The 14,156-nt window shown below is 47.3% G+C and overlaps 1 protein-coding gene across 2 annotated transcripts in view; it reads right to left on the bottom strand.

The window, feature by feature from the left end:
- SUFU (suppressor of fused homolog (Drosophila)) overlaps positions 1-14,156 on the bottom strand; it is a 98,074-nt gene that overhangs the window by 21,745 nt on the left and 62,173 nt on the right. The window contains exons 6-7 of one of the 2 annotated variants that reach the window (XM_014959155.1): positions 12,696-12,852; positions 11,066-11,177 (exon numbers count right to left, since the gene is read on the bottom strand). In XM_014959155.1, the coding sequence (XP_014814641.1) occupies positions 11,066-11,177; positions 12,696-12,852 (269 nt within the window). The remainder of the gene's footprint in view (positions 1-11,065; positions 11,178-12,695; positions 12,853-14,156) is intronic. The other variant, XM_014959164.1, reaches the window with a different exon arrangement.

Below are 14,156 nucleotides of genomic sequence, written 5' to 3'. Positions count from 1 at the left end.
GCAGCACTTGGACCCCTATCTTGGAGGAGCAACACAAAGAAGGAAGGGGGGGGGGGGGGGGGGGCTATGATTTTTGCGGATGACATGGATTGATGGAATGTGTCTGATATGTGGTTTATGGTTTTGTCACCTGGCATTCCACGTGCACTTAACAGAGGCCAAGACTTTGTTCAGATAGTTCTATAGCACAGGATCACCAAAGATGCCACATGGCGATGTGGTTCCATCACGCCAGACACAGCAAAAGCCAAACAAGGCTATTGGGCTGTAGCTCCACTTGGGAACACTGTTAAAACAAGCCTGGATCCTTCCTCCACCCAAGCGGAGCCACCTTTAACGTACATCTGGAAATGATTGTAAAGAAACAGCTTGACCCTCACGAGCTGACTTAGATCACACATCTATTTGATTTTACATTTGGGTGCTGTCCCAAAATTACTCCCATCCACCACACACATAGTAATACAGTTCAGCGTGGCTTCCAAAGCCCAGCAGCCTATTGCTTCTGCCAGGTTGCTCCCAGGTGAGCTTTTCACCCGGGCTGCTGGGCTGCCCACTCCGAAATGAGGGTACTAAGCTCAACTCTGATACCTCACGGTGCCTTCCTGCAAATACTCCGCGTGGCCAGGTCAGAGACATGCAGGAAAAAAAAATAAAAAAATCAGAGCTGCTCAGCTCCCTGCGAGATAAAAACTGTAAAACCTGCCTGGTGTCCTGCCTTAGCAACACACAAAAGCAGTAATGGACCCAGCAAGGACACGGCAGGTCAGGATACAGCTTCTGCCCCGGGTGGGCTGGTGGACTGACAGTCAGCAGAGTGTCAGGCTGGTGGGTTAACCCCGGAGCAAAGACACAACACGCTTTGTAGTCTATAGGTGGCACTTAAAGCTGTGTTTAATCTACTTTCAGCAAACATTTTACAGCTCTTTGTAGGTGGGGTCTTCAAAGAGCAGGAGTGGGCCAGCATTTTGCAGGCTGATTACCTGAGAAGTGCAGTTACATTTGATTAATGATCAGTTGACCTTAAGCTAAGCTTCGGCCTCAACTTCCTTATCAGATCTTATATACACAGTGAGCTGTGGGAAAGTCAGCCTGTGGTCTAAGGCTTCCAATCATTCATTTATCAATCCCTACCCAAAGGCTCAGCCATTAGCAAGATTTTCAAGCAGCCCCATAAGCTTGTGCTCCTTAAATGCAGTTCCAGAGTCCAGGCACCCTGGAGCGGATCCGTTATTGCCACCGACAAGAGACTGTGCCCTTCCCACCTGGAGGTGGGCACGTCCCATAACGCAGGCAATCGCTGCTGTAGGGTAAATACAGGGTTTAACTTTTAGATCGCCCTGTGCAGAGGCGGGAGTTGGACTTGATGATCCTCAGGGGTCTCTTCCAACTCAGGATATTCTGTGGTTCTATGGTTCCTGCTTGGGAAGGACAGACAGACAGACGTAGGATGGTTCCCCGTACCCTTGGGCTTCCAAACCGCCACCCCTCCCAAGCTGAAGGTGGGTTTTTGGGTTTCCACCACACCAGCCAGTACAGCTGCTAGCACAATGGGGCCGCCGTCCTGAGGGGAAAGAGCCTCCGGATGTTAATGCAATAATAGGAATGACGACAATATTTTGGAGGCAAGGGGCAAAGCTTTCTAAGTCTTATTAAAACCAGCAAACGCTGTTTGTCATTACACGCTCAAGAGAAGATGTTGACTAATGTGTAACTATCAAACGGAACTGTCATGACTTTAGGGCTGTCAATAATTATGACTTCACATTAATAAGTAACCAGCCCTTCTGTCAAAAAGGTGAAGGAGTGAAGCAAAATGGTAGTTAATACTTTGAATGACATGAAATTATTAATCCTTTCCACAAAACTTTTCCAAAACAGTCACGGTCTCTGTGTTTCTTGTTTCCCTTTAGTGGAGCTCACACAGTTTCAGCTATTTAAAGTTAAGGGCAAAACTCCAACAGCAGAAACCAAACAACCTTCTCTCCAAGCTGCATCTTTCTAAACCAGAGCCTTGTGTGGTGGGCACTTCTGGACACGCCGTGGGCTGCCGATAACACAAGGCCACAGTGCCATCACCTTCAGACCCTGGAACATGTCTCACGACACAGGGACTCAGCAAGACCCATTAAAATTCTTCCATCGGGAATGGAAATCCATGTGCTGACCCTTCCCAAGGGTGACGGCCCAGATGAAGGGTCAGCAGGACTTTTAGGTTGCTGTTAACAAAAACTTCATGTTGTAAGCCAGGCTGCCATCCACAGCTTGTACTTTTCAGCCTCAGAAGAAAATGTAGAAAAAGTTTGCTTTCTAACACTAACATCTCTGCTTTTATGACTGTCCGTTACTCCTAAGCCTTTGCTTCCTCCACCCCATCACCAAATAAATCAGCAGCAAAAGCCAGTGGAGTTTTATTTGTTATGACTAAGATCTAGCTGACTATCACGTAAAATGTTGCAAACTTTGTCTATTCCAGATTTAATACTTCATCCAACCCACACACACACACCAAAAAAAAAAAATAATTCATGTTTCTCAGTGTCCAGAAAAAACAAGTCTGCAAAAGCCAGGGCTGCTGCACTGGGAAAGGCAGGAGATTGAAATGGAAGCAGCGTGCCGGAAATGCCCCAGTTTAAGGACCGCACATCTCGTGTTTTGTGAAACTGGAGGGGAGTTGGAGGAGATTAAAGTGCATTTCCCTCTGATTGGGAGCTTGTGGGAGGTGTAAACGTGGGCAGTTGTCAGATTAATTCTTTAGATGATTACATTCTTTTTTGTTTCTTTAAAGCTGTTTGTAGTTGGGTTTGATGTCTCCCGTTCTGGGCAAGTGCATTGCTGCAGTTACCAAGGTGACTTTAGCTGACTTTCAACTATTTTTTTTCCAGCTTTGGTTTCTACCAGTAGTCTGCTGCTGGGCGGAGAAGAGACGGAGGAAATGATGTTTGTTGGTTTTTTTATTTATTTTTAAATCTCGTGAATGCTGATTAACAGTCCAGGAACTTAACCAAAGCCATATCTGGGGTTTGTTTTATTTTTTTTTTTTTTTTTTTTTCTCTGAGAGTGGGTGGTCAAACCATTGCAAAGGGGTCCCATGTGGCCTGCAGCTTCCCCAGACTTCTGTCAGCAGGGAGAAAGGGCCCGAGGAGACTACAAGTCCCGGCGTGCTGTGCTCCTCCGTGATGTGAGCGGCCACACGCTGGAACCTGCAGCCTCCCGGGGGCCCTCTCTTTGTATTAAAGATGAGGGTGGCTGCAACCTGCTTAATTTTATGCCAATTAGCAAGCAGCCCCTGGGGATCCTGGAAAATGGCCAAGGCAATCACCGGGTTGCGCAAAGTGTGGATGTCCCCTCCTTATAAGTCATGTTTATGGCAATCTCGAGCAACCCCACTGGCAGTTATTTTATGGGATTCAAGAATAACCAGGTTGATCGGATTAAGAAAGGCTTATTTATTCTTGCATTTGCGTTTTGCTTTATGATCAGAGCGCCTGATCTCATGGATCTGTCACGGAAGGAGGTCTCGGTTCCCTTCCCAAGCTCTGTCGCTGACACGGAACATATTTTTGCTGCATTTCCCCAGTTCCCTCCCAGGTACCAGAAGTCACTCCCAAAGGACACGCTGTTGGAAGCTGGCCATGGCAGGGGCTCTTTGAAGGGGTGGGTGCCCACTGCATCACCAACCTGAGTTACCATCACTGCTCCTGGCTTCCTTAGTACAAACCCCAAGGACCACGAGTTACCAAATGCAAGCTTACACAGCTGGGAAAGAAAGGTTGGACCTCTTTTGCTTTTTAATATATTTTGATTTCCTTTCTTCCCTTCCCAACTATTCCCTGGCTATTTCCAACCTCCTCACTCCCTAATGAAGATATGGTCAAAGATCACTTAAGCGCCGGCAATCTTCCAGTTGTCTTTCCCACAGTTTCCCCTGAAGGGCAAAGCAGCAGTTGTGGGAAAGAGCCCGGAGCATCTTGGCACACAGAGCTGTGGGACACGTCACAGACGTGCAGGAACGGGGAGGACACGGTCACACAGCTCCTGCTGTGGTCACAGCCAGACAAGGCTGGCTTGAGTGCTCCAGACCTGGGTGCTCATCATCCCAGTTCAACCGGCCGGTGGAGATGTTTTATGTGCATTTCCTGGCACGGAAGGGCTCGAAGGACAATGCCAGTAGCAACAATCTTCTTGCCACTCACATATCCCTTTGGAAAGCTGCACAATGACTACTGTCAGTGCTGGCAAGGGCCAGACCGTCCCAGACCTGCAGCTGAGCTGGGACCCAGAGATTGAGGCTGTGCCACCGGCACCCCGCAGACCCCCGGGCGAAGTCAAACTACTCCTTTTATGCTTCAGGTTCCCCCGTCTGTAAAACCGAGACGTTTTTCCACGTTAGGGGCGTTGCAAAGATTAAGTCAATGTTTGCAAAGCACTTTTGGATTCTTAGATGGGGAAAGCTATGCAGAAGTGCAAATTATTAGCGCGGTGACCGCTCTGCACTTCAGCTGACACTGGTTTTCCAGACATTTGCTTTTCTAGTTCGCAGGCTTGTCACCCAGCACTCAGCCTCATGCTGAGAGACACTCCCTAAAGGATATTGCCTCCCCCCATTCAGCATTCCTGACTCAAGCAAGACACCACTGAATGGCGTCTGGATGAGAGAGCATGCCTAAATAAGCAGGGCTGGATTGGAAACTTAGTGCTTAGCGGTTGCAGGATGAGAAAGTCTAGCCAGAACTAGACAGTTTCAGAGAACGCTGAAATGCTCCCCTTTATGTAAAAATTTGCCTCCAAGAACTGAAGACAGGAAACCAGCTACACAGACAACAGCTCCCCTCCGCCCAAGGAAAGCAGCAACCAAAACCCAGGGCAACTGGGAGAAGCAAAGTGCAGACTCGCCTCGAAGCGAATCCTACATGGAATCATAGAATGGTTTGGGTTGGAAGGGACCTTAAAGATCATCGAGTTCCAACCCCTCCTGCCCTGGGCAGGGACACCTCCCACCAGACCAGGTTGCTCCAAGCCCCATCCAGCCTGGCCTTGAACCCCTCCAGGGATGGGGCAGCCACAGCTTCTCTGGGCAACCTCTTCCAGGCTCTCACCACCCTCACAGCAAAGAATTTCTTTCTGGTATCTCATCTAAATCTCCCCTCTTTCAATTTAAAACCATTACCCCTGTCCTGTCGCTCCCCTCCCTGATGAAGAGTCCCTCCCCATCTCTCCTGTAGCCCCTTCAGATATTGGAAAGCTGCTATAAGGTCTCCCCGGAGCCTTCTCTTCTCCAGGCTGAACACCCCCAGCTCTCTCAGCCTGTCTTCACAGCAGAGGGGCTCCAGCCCTCGGAGCATCTTTGTGGCCCTCTGCTGGACCCATTCCACCAGGTCCATGTCCTTCCTGTGCTGAGGACTCCAGAGCTGGACACAGCACTCCAGGTGGGGTCTCACCAGAGCAGAGCAGAGGGGTAGAATCCCCTCCCTGGCCCTGCTGGCCATGCTTCTTTTGATGCAGCCCAGGATGGGGTTGGCTTTCATCCTTACATCTTGGTATTACCCTCAGAGCCTCCTCAGAAACGCTGCTCCTTGGAGCTCGTTAACGTGCATTAACCCCGTGCTGCTCACTGAAAGGAGAAGTCAGCAAGCCCTGTTTATCGAGTCAGAGGAACTACATGGGCAGTGGACTCCAGTCCTGCAAGTTGCTCACGTGCTCCAAACCTGTGACAGCCTGGGGGTTCCAGAGTGTCACTTCTGGAGTGACACCACTCCTCCCTCTCCCCAACAAGGGAAGGGGAACAGCCTGAGATGCTCAGGGTGCAGAGCACCTGAAGGTCACAGCCAGGACAGTCCTGCCAGCCCCACCTGCCTGAGGGTTGTTCCCTCCTCTGTTTGCCAAGAACCTGCCTTCATTTCCCTGCACAGCTGGAAACCGTTCAGGGCTGGATGGAATTAGCACATGGGCACAGAGCTACCAGATGTGCAGGTTTCCCAGGACTCAACCTGTGTCTTTCTGTCTGGAAATTGGACGCAGATGGGACTGGAGGTCTCTGGGGCATCCCTTGTGGGTCCCTGGACAAATGACCACTGTGCATGAGGGGACCAGGAACCCCAGACATAAATATGGGAATTGGGCACGTTGAACCACAGCGCCGTATCCTTCTTGAGAAGGGGGAGAGCGATAAACAGCAGAGAGATGCTGAAAAAGCCTTGTCAAAGTAACACAGCCTTCAGAGACCTTTTTTCACCACTCAAGCCTCACCTTCAGACACTGGGGATGCGCGTGGGCATCACCTGAATCCTGGCACAGGGAAATGTAGCAATTATCGATGATTTTATCCTCAACATGTGCAGTAATGCAGCGTGGTAGCTCTGGGTTCCTACTGCACGCCTCGGCTCACAGGAGCAGTGGAACGGTCTGAGTCAGCCAAGGGGCAGAAAAACATCACTTTCGCCAATGATGCATGATCAAGGGGACCCTTGAGGGGTGAAAAAGGTCAAGAATTCCCCTATCCCAACTCTGGCTCTCACTGCAGCCGTGGCAAATTAACTCTTCTGTCCTCATCTGTAAAGCGGAGATACTACTCACCTACCTCACAGGAGAGCATAGAGCTAATTGCCAGGGACAATTAAAGACTCGGCCCCAGAACTTATTACATCAAGAAATTAAAGAGCGAATGAAGCAAAGACTGCACAAGTGCCACTGATCTTTGAGATCTGGAGCTTCCAGCCTGCTGAGGTGTTAACAGCAGCAGTGTTTAGTCTGACACCTGAGTGTTCCTCGTTGGTAAGAGCCTGCCGTACCTGAGCAGTTTGGGAGAGTGGGAGCCTTGTCTTTCTGTCTGTCGGAGCAGCACCTACCAAGCTGGTAGGTCCCAAGAAATAAATCATTCGCCACCGTAAAGTACATTTGTATTCACACACGCCTCATTTTTCCAAGCAGTAATCAAGAGTATTATGTTACCTATGGTCGAAATGATTAGTCATGTTTCCAAAGATTAATTTACATGTTCTTTTGTTTAATGCGCACGAACTGATTTAATGGCTGCTTATAAACTGAGCTAACAGTCATTTCGAGAAACAGATGTCCGATGCAGTTTTAAGCATTAGGAGTGCTTTTATTCATATCCTTAGGAGAAAAAAGGGCTACACAGTCTACAGTAATAACGCTAATGAATCAAAGTACTCCAGCTGCCCAACCGGGTTTTGACAGAAACCAGCTTTTTCTCAAAGGAACTTGGGTTTTTTTTTTAGGACTCTGGGACAGTGAGCAACTGGTAATATGCATGCTTAACGTGTAAGTGTGTGCTTTGCTGGAGCCAGAACTCTGAATCGAGCCCTATCTGCAACCAAACAATGCGAGGCTTTTGTGTAAGTGCTGAAAACTCTGACTACCCAAAGAGAGGGAAATCTGTATGGAATCTGGATCCTGCGCATTTTATACAAATAAATATTCGGAAGTTTGAGCGTTTCTGATACAGTTTTGTGCTGCTGAATGCAGAACAGGTTGTCTGCTTTAAACCCTGATAGATTATTGCGTGTGGGTGGTAGGGTTAGGATAAAAGAAAGGGAAGAAAGCTACTAGGAAAGCAGTTGGTGGCTGCAAATCTATGATAAATAAACAGCACATTCCTCTTCTGCACGAAGCCATTAGAGTCTGTGTCAGACTTCAACATCCTAATGTCAGCTGGGTGCAAATTTGATGGCCTAGGGTTCTGCACTGCTCCCTATGGAAAGTAGATTTGGAACAATTTGCCATGCCCCAACAAAGCGTTTCTGTCAAGTTCCTGAGGAGCTTCTAACGCACCAGTGATTCACAGGACCCTCGCAACCAACCACGGGTTTGATATTTTATGATCTGGTGTGTACAGTGCAGGATATGATTACACACAAGCCTGCTTCCCATCAGCCAGCACCTCGTAATCGTTAACATATTTATCCTTGTGGTGCCTCAAGAAGATGACATTGTTATTAGTCCCATTTTATAGATTCAGAACTGAAGCTCCATCGCTAAATGACTTGCCTTTGATTACACAAGATTTACAGTGAAGGACAGAACTGAGCCCCAGCCCCACCAAGCCCAAGCAAGGATCGCACCAGAAGGACTGGATCTGTGTGCAGAGCTGTCCTTCATCTTGGATGCTTCTGAGTCTTATGAAACGACTGTATCTGCTCTGGGTTTTGTGCCTTTCCTGTCTCAGCCTTCACCCCTGCAGGTACCTGGAGGGAACATGGATGTAGATCTATTGCCACATGCAAAAGCTGAACAGCTGAGTTACATTCCTCTGCAGCAGCTGGAGATGAGTCTCCAGATCACGCCTGCGTTCTTAATAGCACATTGAGCAACTTCACTCAAACACGTAAGACATGCTGAGACAGTGCATTAAGAAAGGCTGAGACCTAGTAAGATCTTCCTCTTCTGCTTCACCTGTACCACACCATGCTGGAAAATACGTTGACTGATAAGTTTTAGCCACAGTAAGAGTAACCATTTTCAGTGGGGCCAATGGGACCAGCCAGCGGTCCAAGGGACCACCCTTCAGGCAGGGAAATACTACTCAAAACCTGAGTCAGGTCAGAATCTGGCTCCATATAATTACTATATAGCAAAAGTAAGATTATTCCTAAAGTCTGTTTTAAGTACCAGTTAGTTAGAGGTTGTAAGTAAGCACTGCTTTCCAGCACAAACCACCCCTCTTAGTATGGTCAATGCATTGAACAAGTCCCACTGTATCTGCTACATGAATTGGAGAAGAAGAAATGGGCACAATCTTGAACATAAGAAGTTCCATCTAAACAAGAGGAGGAACTTCTTTCCTGTGAAGGTGGCAGAGCCCTGGAAGAGGCTGCCCAGAGAGGTGGTGGAGTCTCCTTCTCTGGAGACATTCAAACCCCACCTGGACACGTTCCTGTGCAACCTGCTCTGGGTGGACTTGCTTTGGCAGGGGGTTGGACTGGATGATCTCCAGAGGTCCCTTCCAACCCCATATCATTCTGTGATCCTGTGAAGAGAAGTCACTGCACAAGTAGAAAAATACCTTTTCCAAACTCCTCCCAAAGCAGTCAGTAAGATGGAAGAAGAAAGTATTAGGACTTGCTTTCAACTTGAGGAGCTCTCCTCACGATACTATCACAAGAGTAAGGGCCGGCAAGACACACAGCTGATAGCTCTTGTTCCCTAACTGAATTGCTGTTAAGGAGAAACAGCCCAGCTATCAGTTTCCACAGTGGTAACTATAGACCTCAGAGAAATGTATTGATCTTCTAGGAGGCAAACACTGGGAACCAGCCATTCCCACCGCTCAGGCCTCAGGTGGGGTGGGTGCAGAGCTGCTACAGGTAAGAGATACGCAACGACGAGCACTGTCACGGATATGAGGCTCTGAATTTGACCTGTCTTCCTCTCTGTCTCAGAACAGTTAAAAACCCAGGTAAATATTTGTGTGCTCCATCTTAGACCTCTGCTAACCTTTCACCACTCCGTCTTGAGCCTATCTCTGTTTATCTTACCCTGAACAACACAAAGCTTTCTTATCTACGCAACAACTGCCTCCCAGCATTAAGGTTTACCCATCAGCTGCCTCCCTGACCTGATGTGCACCCCAAATATTTCTGGTTGTCCCCAACCACTGCGAACTCCGAGCTTTCACTGGGCATGCAGATTCATGTAGGACTCCAGTATCCGTGAGAAATCCTGCTCAATAGTCCTGAGACTTGCAAGGATGGGTGTGATTTGTGCAAATCAGATGGTATCATTTTATTTTTTTCAGTGGAGCCAACGGGACCAGCCAATGGTCCAATGGGACCAACCTTCAGGCAGGGAAATACTACTCAAAACCTGAGTCAGGTCAGAATCTGGCTCCATATAATTACTATATAGCAAAAGTAAGATTATTCCTAAAGCAATTGTAAAACTGCTTGAGATTCTTTTTTCCTTTTTTAAATAAGCACCAATATCTCCTATTACTTATTAGTACACAACATCAGCAATTGAGATAATACTTCCCCCAAAGGATTAGGCAACTCAGAAACATTCCTACATAAGGCAGATCAGAAGTCACTCACAAAACGGAACAAGAAAGAACATCAGGATCCTCACCAAGTATGAGGAATATTTTTCTCATTAAATGCTTGAATCAAGAAAGAAATAGGAATTGAAACAGGGCAGGATGCTGTCCCTGCCTGGTACTACAGGAAAGAGCTGATTTCATGATGATCTTTACTCTTGGAAGAAGAAAGAACAAATGGTCATGGGAGAATCGGAAACTAAAGGAAATACCAAGATGAAAGACTGCAGCAAAGACACATGCCTGTCTGTGTCATTTAGATGAAAACATTAAAATTGAGAGGAAGACATTTAACTAGCAACTAAAATAAGCCTAAGAGGGGAAGGGAAGAAACCCAAAAAGACAGAAGTGCAGATACTGCAGATGGCTTGAAACCACAGGTAATTTCCTGCAGATTCACCTAAGTCAAAAGTTACAGATGTGGAAGGATCTACAGGCCCACCTTGGGCTGCTTAAATCACCTGTTAGTCTAGAGACTATTAGAGACCAGTGTGGTATTGGCATGTAATTACTGCCTGTACCTGCCTGCTTAAGCAAGGCAAGATCAAAGTCACTTTAGAAAAAAATAGAAATCAACATTTTAACCAAAAGGTTTGTAATTATGAGCCTGAAAACAAAATGCTCAGGCAAAAATATCAACGAACGCTCATCTAGGCCACCTAGCTCTTTGGATACCATAGCACTGTTTGCCACAGTCTATTTTATAGGGCTCAGTCCAGTCTGATTTCAAACACTACACCCTGAGGAGCAGGTCCTACGTAACCATCAGAGCCACTCTGCGTGAGCAAGGTTTGTCTAAAATCCCTCTAAAAGTCTGCCCTCCTGAGCACTAGCCCATTAACCCAACTCGAACAACTCTTCTCCCTCTACCCTCTTGCTTTGCAACTATTTGCTGCTAGCTTTCCTCTCCCCTTATGAAGTCTTTTCCCACCCAGCTTTAATGTCTTTTTTCCACGCTGAGCTCTTCAGGTTCCCTCCTCCCACCATCGGAGTGTGCCCCAGGAAACTTACGGTGCCCGGTCGTGGTTCAACCCGTTCTGTCTTTGTGCATTTATTGGAGGTAGAACAGGTTTGCTGTTGATCTCAAGCCCTCTCCGCAAAGTCTCCCTGATTTGCTCCGTATCTGCAAAGAGAATTTTTTAAAAAACATGATTTAGAGTCCCCAGAAACGTCACAGACACATGAAGACGTTAGCTTTTTAAAATGCCCTTTTCGATGGTGTGTTTCATCTTAACTCTTCCCCTTCAGAGAGAAATGAAGAGATGCTGAGAGTGAATTCTTAACGGCTCTTCCCGCACCTGAGGAGTTATTTCACTTTATAAAGTCAGCCTGAATTCTCTTCGTTCGGGCTGTGATGTTGTGTCAGGCACAGAGGGCTGGAACCTTTGGGCCTGAGGCCTCCTGATGAGGAAATTCCGAGTAGTTTTGTATCCTTTCATAAATGAGGTGTTTCTGCAGCTCTCACAGCCACTTCCAGCCTTCGCACTCTAAGTCACTTTTCCCATTAGGCATAACAGGAATTTGTTCCTTTACCAAACGAGCCCAAGGAGGTCGCTGAGTTTTTGCAATCGGCTTTGCAAATCTGTTCATTAATCTACAATAAGATTCACGAAAGAAAGGAATTTGATGCAGGGCAAACTTTATCCTCAAGCTCACATTTGAAAGTGAACTGCAAAATGATGCAGTTCAGACACAGTCTTTCTACATTTTCATTTTCCTATAATGTCTAATGGCCAAATAGTTTAATAGGATGGTTTCTACCTTTCTTAGAATTTTCCTCATCTTTTTCTGAGAAATGTGGGAATCAGAAAGAGAAAAAAATACCCAAATGATTTCAAAATCATTTGAAAGGTATACAAATATCATCGTGTATACCTGTCTTGGGCTTTTCATTTGCAGAGTTGAGGGAAAATAGCCTTTTTAGATCCAGTGCAGTTCAAAGTATTTGCCTAGAAGCCAGAAGGAACCCTATATGCATTTAAATATTGGGGTTTTTTTAACATCGAATTAAAAACAAGTAAGATACCATTCCTGTGGAAACCATAGTTAATTCCAGGAAGTCTCAAGACCTCAAGTTTCACGTTACTTCACTCATTTGAAAGAGAACACGCATAATTTCAAACATGTGCAATAGCTATGACATCTGTACCCTGAGATGGCATCTCACTGCAAAGGGGAATTCCACAATGTTTTATTTCTTCTTTCCAGAGTTCCGTATTTGCAAGAATCACTTGAGTTCAGCTACAGCAACATGCAGGGTCAGTCCAACTTGCCACTCAAGAAGCGACAACGTTAAAAAGGAAGCACAGCCTGGGAAAATGCAGTTGCTTCACCTTGCAGGTCTTTGCAGTCCTGGTGTCACCCAGTGCCCAGTTTAACTTTGCAGACTTACATTAGAAATAGCCTAAAATCTAAAAGAAACATTTAGACAAAACGACGCAGAGATCTCTTCTCTGCTCTCCTGCCTTCCTCGAAGAGGCCAAACCAAAATTCATTTTGCTCCCCTGAGAAATACTAAGCTTTCCAGTAAATGTGGTGCTTGTTATGAACCCCAACATGCTGCTTGACTCATCCCATTGCCCAGACCCATCAGAAAGGAAGCCAAAAGGCCATGACACTGACTCAGCCCAGGACCTCTTACCTTTCCCGGAGAGCCGCCGCGGCTGGGTCCCGATGCAGATGCTCCTGCTGTCTTCATCATCCTCTGGGGGCCGGCTGAGATCATCCCAGGCACATTTGGCACTCACTCCGCTCAGGTTTGAGCCATCAGTCTCAATCCCTTTGTCGACTCTCTCCTGCTTGAAAAGATCCAAAACACCAAGACTTTTTTGGGTGTGGCTTGAACCAGAGCTGGAACCCACCCTGGCTCAACCCAACCCTCACCAGCTCCTGCATATCCCCCATTCATGGCCAGTTTCCACTCTCCGTCCTCGTGCTTTGATGTATCAGCTAAGGGTGACCACACGTTGAGCCAAAAGGGTGGGTGTCAGGAGGATGGGGCCAGTCTTTTTCCAGTGGTGCCCAGGGACAGGACAAGAAATAATGGGTACAAACTTGAACATAGGAAGTTCCACCTAAATATGAGAAGGAACTTCTTTCCTGTGAGGGTGGCAGAGCCCTGGCAGAGGCTGCCCAGAGAGGTGGTGGAGTCTCCTTCTCTGGAGACATTCAGACCCCACCTGGACACGTTCCTGTGGGACCTGCTCTGGGTGGCCCTGCTTTGGCAGGGGGTTGGACTAGATGATCTCCAGAGGTCCCTTCCAACCCCGTATCATTCTGTGATTCTCCATAGCAGGTTGGTCTGAACTCCCTTCCCCACTGCTTCACCGTGTGGCCCGGGTGGGCATGAAGCAAGGAAAGACAGAGATGGAAAACAACGGCCTGGGGCATGTGGGGTTGCTTCTTCCAGCATTAGCTCCAGTTTATACCAACTCAGAGGATTTATGACCCTACATTATACACTCCTGTATGAAGCACATCTTGACAGTCTACCTAATGTATGTCAATGATAACAAATCCCTGAATAACTAAACTTAACTTCACTTTCAAAGCTTACCAAGGAGTCCCACAATGAAAACAGTTCAGAGACTCCTCATTAACAAGAGTTCCTAATTTGCAAACTGCCCAGACAACCACTGCTTTTCAATGTGCTGAAGTGCTCAGTAAAGGACAAACGTGCAGAGAGACACAGGTCTGTTCACAATGTCAAAGCTTTTGCATCACTTTATCGGTAAAATACACAAACTCCCTCCCCTGCAAGTTTACTGTGCTTACTGTGTCCAGCTCTGGAGTCCTCAACACAGGAAGGACATGGACCTGGTGGAACAGGTCCAGCAGAGGGCCACGAAAATGATCCGAGGGCTGGAGCCCCTCTGCTGTGAAGACAGGCTGAGAGAGCTGGGGGTGTTCAGCCTGGAGAAGAGAAGGCTCCGGGGAGACCTTCGAACGGCCTTCCAGTACCTGAAGGGGCTACAGGAGAGATGGGGAGGGACTCTTGGTCAGGGAGGGGAGCCACAGGATGCGGGGTAATGGTTTTAAACTGAAAGAGGGGAGATTTGGGTTAGATACCCGAAAGAAATTCTTTGCTGTGAGGGTGGTGAGA

The sequence above is a fragment of the Calidris pugnax genome, unplaced genomic scaffold, assembly GCF_001431845.1.
Source record: "Calidris pugnax isolate Ruff unplaced genomic scaffold, ASM143184v1 scaffold4, whole genome shotgun sequence".
In the NCBI taxonomy this organism is placed as follows: Eukaryota; Metazoa; Chordata; class Aves; order Charadriiformes; family Scolopacidae; genus Calidris; species Calidris pugnax.
Note: the sequence above shows the minus strand (reverse complement) of the source record. Positions and strands in the feature narration are given on the sequence as shown.